The 9,190-nt window shown below is 28.8% G+C and overlaps 1 protein-coding gene across 1 annotated transcript; it reads left to right on the top strand.

The window, feature by feature from the left end:
• Positions 1 to 7,535: 7,535 nt before the first annotated feature.
• On the top strand, positions 7,536 to 8,650 carry LOC107059811 (F-box/kelch-repeat protein At3g06240-like). The gene is made up of 2 exons (XM_015306825.1): positions 7,536 to 7,604; positions 8,030 to 8,650. The coding sequence occupies exons 1-2, from the start codon at positions 7,536 to 7,538 to the stop codon at positions 8,648 to 8,650; spliced, it is 690 nt and encodes a 229-aa protein (XP_015162311.1).
• The last annotated feature ends 540 nt before the right edge of the window (positions 8,651 to 9,190 follow it).

The raw sequence follows: 9,190 nt of genomic DNA, 5'->3' as shown, positions 1-9,190 counted from the left end.
TTTGTTTGTATTTTTATTCTAGCATTTCTTTTTGCTTTTACTTTTCTTGCTTAATAGGCCTATGAAGCCTACTGGGTAACCGTTTTTTGGTACTCATGCTACACTCTGCATCTATTTCATGATACATGTCCAAGCATCAGTTACCAGTACAGAAATTCTAGCATGTTGCAGCTTTAATTCAGAGGGTGAGGGTGAGCACATGGCGTCCTTGACTTACCTAACTCTATATATATTTTGTTGGCTTGTCTATTTATTTTTGTGATAAGCCTTGTATTTTTGGTCCACTTTGGGGACTTGTACTTTTTTAGTTTAGTAGCTCTGTACTCGTGACTTCCACTTTCTATGAGGGATCTTTTATTATATATATATATATATGTATAGACTAGTTTCACGGCACATGCGTTGCACGTGTGTATCGTATATATTGTATATGATGTTGTAAAATAGTATTAATATTACTAAATTAAAGCTTTTTAGTAAATAATTATATTTTAACGAACATAGGACAAATATTTTTAAATGAGTAATACATATTGTCATAGAGTTACTTGTATTTTGAGATCAAAATGACAAGATATCATTAAAACATTTCAAAATACATTTGAAGTTTGAATATGGAACAAAGTGACATTTCTTTAGTAGTATTATTTATTACTTCACTGAATTTTGTAAACAAATCTAACCTGCAAAATCAAAAAAAAAAATATCCATTCAAAAAATGTCACCAATAGACTTTCCTCTTGAGGTTATGAACATAAATGATCTACACCATTTAAGTACATATTTTGTCTTAAATATTCATACTTGAAATTTAATATGTGCATGATACTACTATGGATTAGCATAAGTATTTCAATATTTTATCTTTATATGTAATATATCTTTTACAAAATATTATTACTCAATTAATATTTGAGTAAAGCTATCATAGAGAGGTAATTTTACCAAAAAAATGTACTTTGTTGTTATCGTGAATGATGGTTAAATACAAGTTTGAGCGTATGTCAAATATTTAGTTTGACCAATAATTTGTTTTAGATATATACACTTCAGGAGAATAATTTAATTTTTATATATGAACAACAACACCTATGATGAAAAATATTTCATTTCATTAACTTTCTACCTTATCTTTGTGGAATTGTAGTCTTCTCATTTTTTTGCCGCATACATATCATATAGTTGTCGTCTAATGAAAGTATCTAGTATCTTATTGAAGTTGTATCATGATATAAAATATTTAAATTTTTTGATAATAAAAATTAATAGATGAATAAAATTTAAAGTATTATTTATAGAATCATTAATTTGATTTAAGATCATTTTATGATCAATCACTATTTTCTTATTTTTTGATAATAAAAATTAATAGATGAATAAAATTTAAAGTATTATTTATAGAATCATTAATTTGATTTAAGATCATTTTATGATCAATCACTGTTTTCTTATCTTTTTTTAGATAGCTAGTAATGAGTGTATCTTGTGACATAAAGAAAAATTATATGGAACAATACGTAGCCAGTGAAGAAGGAAGAAAAAAATATATGTTTATGTTATATTCACTGTAGTGTTCCATTTGATTTAAATCTCTTGCCACCGACATTTTACCTTCTCCATTCATTTTTACATACATATCTATTAAAAATAATTTTTATCATGAATACATAATCATATTATAAGTAAAAATGAAAATCTATTTTTGAAATAGTGAATTTAACATCAAAACTAATATATCAATGGACTACATTGATGCCCATTGTTTTAGCAAAATTAGGAAGAAACTCCTTCATTTGAGGGTAAAAGAATAAAAAATAAAAAACAAAGAAGAAATATCTTACCCAAATAATAAGCCTTTTTTCATATATATTTAATATTATTGTCTCTGCCACAACTTTTTGTCACTGTTAACACATGAAAATTGTAAGAAAAATACGAGTGTGAGAATTGATGAATGATTTGCTACAATTTGATCACCAACTCTTTCTTATGAGGTACCTCGAATTTCATTGATTTTCGATCTTAATCATGTTTTTGCAAATAACACTTGAGATATTTTATGAAGAAGAAGAGTAGAGAACTTAAAGAAATTGTAGTATAAAATTGTGAGGAAACCCCTCTATTTATATCTACCAAATAGTAGTATCAATAGGTGTTAATTGTGCCTTATCCGAAAAGTCACAACCTTTCGAAAAAATCACTGCGTATCGGAAAAGTCACAACCCTTTGAAAAAGGCACAACTCATCAGAAAAGGCACAACCCTTTTGAAAAGTCACAACCCTTCGAAAAAATCACAAACCCTTTGGAAAAGTCACAACTCATTGAAATTGTCACAACCCGTCAAAAAAGTCACAACCCTTTGGAAAAGTTGCAACTCATTGAAGAAGTCCCAATAATTTATATTGAAGAGGTATCTACTTTCAATATAATAAAATTAATAAATAAAATAAATTGAGTATTTCTAATTGGGGTATTATAGTAATTCAACATTCATGTTTGGGAGTTCATGCCTTTAAGGTAGTATAGAAGATAGATAGATTATTATTTACTTCACTCAATTTTGTAAACAAATCTAACCAATAAATTTAAAAAAATATATCAATACAAAAAATGTCACAAATAGTCTTTCCTCTTAAGGTTATGAACATAAATCATTGACACCATTTAAGTATAGTTTTTCTCTTAAATATTCATACCTAAAATTTAGTATGTGCATGACACTACTAAGGATTACCATAAATATTTCAATATTTTATCTTTATATGTAATCTTTCTTTTACCAATTAATATTTGAGTAAGACTATCATACAGAGGTAATTCTACCAAAAAAGATACTTTATTGTTATAACGAATGATGGTTAAATTGAGGTTTGAGTTTATGTCAAATATTTAGCTTGACCAATTCTTTGTTTTAGATATACATATATGTTTCAGTAGCATAATATAATTTTAATATATGAACAACATCACCTTTGGTGAAAAAATTTCATTTCTTTAAGTTTCTACCTTATCTTTGTAGAATTGTAGTATTCTCCTTTTTCCATACATATCATATAATTGTTGTCTAATGAAAGTATCTAGAATCTTATAGAAGTTGTATCCTGATATAATATATTAAACTTTTTCAATAATAAAAATTAATAGATGAAAAAAATTTAGAGTATTGTTTATAGAATGTTTAATTTGATTTAAGCTTATTTTATGACCAATCACTATTTTCTTATCTATTTTTATATAGCTAACAAGGAGTGTATCTTGTGACATAAAATTTTATCAAATTAAAATGAACACAAAATAATATGAAAGAAATATATGGAACGATAACGATACACAGCCAATGAAGAAGGAAGACGAAAATATATTTTCATGCTATATTCACTATAGTGTTCCATTTGATTAAAATTTCTTGTCACCAACACTTTACTTTCTTCGTTCATTTTTACTTACATATCTATTAAAAATAATTATTACCATGTCTATATTATCATATTATAAGTAAAAGTGAAAATCTATTTTTTAAATAGTGGATTTAACTTCAAAACTACTGATTCAATGGACAACGTTGATGCCCGTTGTTTTAGCAAAATCAGAAAGAAACTACTTCATTTGAGGGTAAAAAAACAAGTATCTTACCCAAATCATGTGACTTTTTTCATATTTGCATATTATTATTGTCTTTCCCACAACTTTTCGTCACTATTAACTCATGAAAATCGTAAGAAAAAATACGAGTGTGAATTTATGAATGATTTGCTTCAATTTGTTCACCAAATCTTTCTTATGTGGTACCTCGAATTTCATTGAATTTTGAACTTACTTAATTGTTGCAAATTACCCTGAGATTTTTTAAGAAGAAGAAGAGTAGAAAACTTTCAAAAATCGTAGTTTAAAAGTAGAGAGAAAACCCTCTATTTATAGCTAACAAATAGTAGTATGAATAGGTGCTAATTGTTCCTTATCAGAAAAGTTACAACCTTTTAAAAAAGTCACTGCTCATCAGAAAAATCACAACCTTTTGCAAAAGTCACGACTCATCAAAAAAGGCAAAAGCCTTCAAAAAAGGCAAAAGCCTTCAAAAAAGTCACAACCCTTTGAAATAATCACAACCCTTCGGAAAAGTCACAACTCATCGAAAATGTCAAAACCCATCAAAAAAGTCTCAATCCTTTGGAAAAGTCACATTTGTTTGAGAAAATCACAACCTTTAATATGAAAGGGTATCTACATTTAATATTATACAAATATTAATTTATTAAATTAAATAAATTGAGTATTATAAATTGGAGGTATTATAGTAATTCAACATTTTGTTTAGGAGTTCATGCTTTTAAGGTAGTGTAGAATAAGATAGATACACAAACACACACACACACACACACATATATATATATATATATCATATCATATATTATTAAAAGTGGGAAGCATCAAAGTGCAAAGTTGGATTACCATTTTGCCCCTACACAAAATTTAAATGTTGTAAATTATTTATATTAATTAATTATTAACTACTAATCCAACACAAAAGTTAATTTTTTTATTCATTAGTTATGAATTACACCTTCTCCAATATTTTCAATTTTCTAAGCATCGAACTATTTTCAATTTTCTAAGCATCAAGATATTTTAAGTTTTCTAAGACGTATATTTAATTAAACTAAATTAAATTGAATGGTACAACAGATGCATGGAATCTCTTTAGTATGGAATATGAATAGCTAACTTCATTAAATCTATATATATTGTAATCTATTATCATTTCTTTACTTTGTATCCTCTCTGTATAGTTCTTGAAATTTCTTGTATTTGTTTTCTTTAATATATATCTTTTTCTTGATATGTTTTTGCTAATTATTAATTCTTATTTATTTTTCTTCTGTTTCAGATTTTTACCTTACGATTTAGAATTCTTCACTTCTCATTCACATCATCAGGTAAGTAATGGGTACGATGTTCGTTCTAACAAAAATATAATGTAATCTGTAGGAAAATTGTGATATGTATGACATTTTTTTAGTAGTATAAATGATATAGACATTAGATTCATACAAAATTAGTATTCCTTTGAGTGGATACTTTTTTTTGAAGATGTACACCCAGTATTTTTAAATAAGATATTTTAAATATTTCAACCATTTATATCAAGTTACTTATTCGTGAGTATAGATTGATTATATTATATTCCGTAATATGATTCTATTTAAATAATATAATTAATATTTTCCTGTCAAATTTACGTATGAAAAGACTCATAATCTTGAATCAAACAAAGAAAGTTGTACGTGCAATTGGATTTTTATATATCAATTAAATTTTCTAATGTCACTAATTATTAACTATCTCTATCACAAAAAAACTCTATTTTTCAAGTATATTCCATGAAATTGACAATGATACATTATCCACCTTAAAGAAACATATGTTGATCAATATTTGTACAACATGAAATACGACTTTTATTCGGCAACAACTTCTTGATATGCATGTGTCTATAAAAGGAGGAGGTTAATGTTTCTTACACAAGTTACAAACTTTAAGATGTGTGAAACACTTGCAAACATAATTAACGTTACTTATGTCACATATGAACTATTTGTTGTTGAAATATTAAAAATATAAGGGAAGTGTTGTACCAAGTATAAGATATATTAGAACTATATAAGAAACATATCACATATACCAATTCAATTTAATTTGTGTATAACTACAAACAATTATACTTCTCTTTCAAAATTTAGTTACTCAATTATTACTTGCAAGTTTTAGTAGCATCTATAGCATTTCATTTTTTTGTATTAATTAACACCGGAAGCACGTGCAAAGTACGTGCCTAGAGACTAGTATATACATATATATATATATATATATAGTTTGCTTCCGCCTATTCCTCTATTTCTGCTATTTTATTCCCACTTACACTTTATTTCTACCCTTATAATCGTTACTTGTTGTTCTGAATTACGGATTGACTTACCTACTACTAGGTAAGACTAGGTTCCATCATGACTCGAGAGATCGGGTCGTGATACCTTATCTACATAAATTCCCACAATTTAAGAATTGCATCTCAGTACTAGTCTTTGTGAATTTCCATTTAAAAAATTTGATTCAGAAAGTTTAAGAATCTAAACTCCACTCTTAGTCAGGCAGTCCATAGCAGAAGTTGTGCCTCGATTATTAAGTCTACATATGTTTTTAATTTATTCATGATAATTTGATGATATCTGTGAAGAAATGTAGAGACATAATATATGTTATGATTTTGTGATATATGTAAAGAAACCCAAAAGGATAATATGATAAAGATTTAAGGAAACAAAATATGAAACGGAGAATAAGAAAATAAGCAGGTTCTCAACATTATATGAAAAGATAATCTAAATAACTATGTACATATTTAATAGGTTGTTTTTACGTCAAAGTTTCCCATCTTGTGAAAGCAAGGAATATTATCATCAAACTCTGTAGTTGTGTATAGTTTGCTGTGCTAGTAGTTTTTTTCTTGACCACTAACTCTATAGCTATGAATCAACTAGCGAGAATCTTGACGCCTTTTGTTATTTGCATAGAAGAAACTTATCTATGTTTAATCACCTAGCAATGGCTTGACACCCAATTTTTTTTACTATCAAAACTAGAGGGGCCCTGTTGGAGAAATGTGGTCCCAAAATTATACTTGCTACATGTTGCCACGTTATTCGGACATCTGTCTGAGTTCGATTTTACCCCATACAGTTTATTATTCATCAAGAAATTAGTGATATTAAAATTTTGTGAAAAAGTAAATGTAGTTCATTAGTTTATCCAACACATGTTGATGTGTTTGGACAATATATTTTTGTTAATGTTGAAGAAAAAACTGCTGCAAATTGAAGTTCGATAAGAATTAGTCGGATCATATTTAAACATGATTTTTACCTGGAAAAAAAAGTTAAGAATTTGTAAGTAAAATTATTTGCACTTGAAGTTCTCATCAAACAATTTTTAATTGTACTTTTGTATTTGCAAATTTTATAAAAACATGTTTCAAAAGTACTGATTGGGAGATAGACGAGCGTGACAGGGCGAAAGCCGAGTGAGATAGTCATGTATGCTAGATACATGTGAATCACACTAGATACACACTAAGATACATTTATCTGGTGTGATTCACATGTAAGCCTGATACATAGGAGAGTGGCAAGTGAGATGGGAGAAATGTGCGGGAGGTGACTGAGATTTTTCTATGTATCCCAGATACATTCGAATCCACTTGGATGCAGTGTATCTAGAATAAATTACACCTAATTTGGGCCTAATATATCCCGAGATACATGTATCTGGATGTATCTTGACACACCAAAATCTAGTAAGTTTATAAAATCTTTGTAATTAACTTCTAAACTTATGGGATTTCTGTAAGTTCCCCATTAAGTTATGATCCAAATATAGCCCCAACATATTTCAGCCCGAGTAACTTTTAAAGATAACATGAAAAGATAAAATTTTCAAAAACTTGCTCAAGAAATTACCCTTAAAACCAAAATCCCAAAAAATGGCAATGAGCAGAAAATTGCCTGATGAAATGATAGAAGAGATAGTCTCCCGGATGCCTGTAAAATCGGTAGGTCATTTCTGTTACATTTCCAAGCAGTGGTGCTCTTTTCTTTCAGACCCGAAATTCATAAAAGCTTACCTCAATTATCAATCCAACAAATATGAAAAATGTAAGCGCATTCTTATCTCTGATGTTTCTTAATCTCTTCACTCTCTTCATATTAACCCTAACCCCCAAAATGGAATTTATGCAATTTCAACCGAGCTTAATTTTTAGGGAAGATGGAAGAAAATTGTTGGTTCATGTAATGGCTTGGTATTGGTGTTGAATGAGGAAGATGTTGCATTTTTAATCAACCCCACAACCTTAGAATACCGTAGAATTCCTAACTCTCCTTTGGCTCTTCCAAAGTGTGGTACCTCTACCGCGTATGCCCTTGGGTATGGATTTGCTAGTGATGATTATAAGGTTATTACTCTTTCTTGTTATAGAGTGTAATTGAAGGTGACCTTGTCTGTACATTTGTGGATGTCTACTCCACGAGAATGGGTTTTTGGAGGAAACTTGAGAGTATATCTCATAATGGTACAATTCCTATTCACCATTTTGGGGTTTTCCTAAATGGGGCTTTGCATTGGCTGGCTGGTAAATATTATTGTTCTCCATCTGTAATTGTTGTTGTTAATCTAACTGATGAGAAATTCTTCGAGGTGCCTATACCTATCATTACTACTACTTCTCTTTTGCGCTTTTATGGAATTGTGGCTCTTAAAGGGTGTCTTTGTGTATTTGGTAATAGAATAAATGAAAATGAAATTGATGTTAGGATGATGAAAGAGTATGGGGTTGTGGAGTCGTGGACCAAATTTAGTGTTGTAAAAAACACTTTCCGTTTTTGTCCCACACCCGTGTGTTTAATGAGTGATGATGACATCATATTAGCTGCACCTGGGAAAGCGAAGTTAATTATCTACAATAAGAAAAAGGAACAACAGAGAGAGATGAATGTTGATGGAAAAACTTCTAACTGTATAAGAATTAGAACTTTCATGGAGAGTCGTATCTCTCCTATGATTGGCAGGGAAACTGAGGGTAGTGACTATATCGCTTGATACAGTATTCTGAGATGATGTTGTACTCAGGTATTGATTTCTTAATCATTTTGCCTCGTATTTATTTGTTCCTTGTATTTGGTTCAATAGGAACCATAAAGTTTTATGAATGGTTTTTTTCCTCGTCGAGTTATATAAATAATAGTTTTCTTGTCCTATAGAGTTTTTTTTTATGTTAATTCTTCTGTCATGTTTCTTGATGTTTTGACTCTTCTTTGAATCATGAGTTAATTAATCTCACAATGGACTGCCGTAATTATCTAATTGCTCAAAACACTGACATAACATTTTATGTTGCTACCTGCTTGATTGTGTAATTGTCAAGGCGTATTGCTATAGATATGAATATCAATGTTGGCTGGTATTATCTATCTAGTGTTTTCTAAAAGTGAGAAGATTTAAATTCAAATGTTCAAAAACCATATTAACTATTCCTAATTAATGAACAAAAATGTAAAAACAATTATTACAATATTTAGTTTGTTGTTCTTTCCCTTCCTCGAATATGAAATGAAACGACAATATGTTACTATGTATTTT

The sequence above is a fragment of the Solanum tuberosum genome, unplaced genomic scaffold (genome assembly GCF_000226075.1).
Source record: "Solanum tuberosum cultivar DM 1-3 516 R44 unplaced genomic scaffold, SolTub_3.0 scf00001, whole genome shotgun sequence".
NCBI classification, from domain to species: domain Eukaryota; kingdom Viridiplantae; phylum Streptophyta; class Magnoliopsida; order Solanales; family Solanaceae; genus Solanum; species Solanum tuberosum.
Note: the sequence above shows the minus strand (reverse complement) of the source record. Positions and strands in the feature narration are given on the sequence as shown.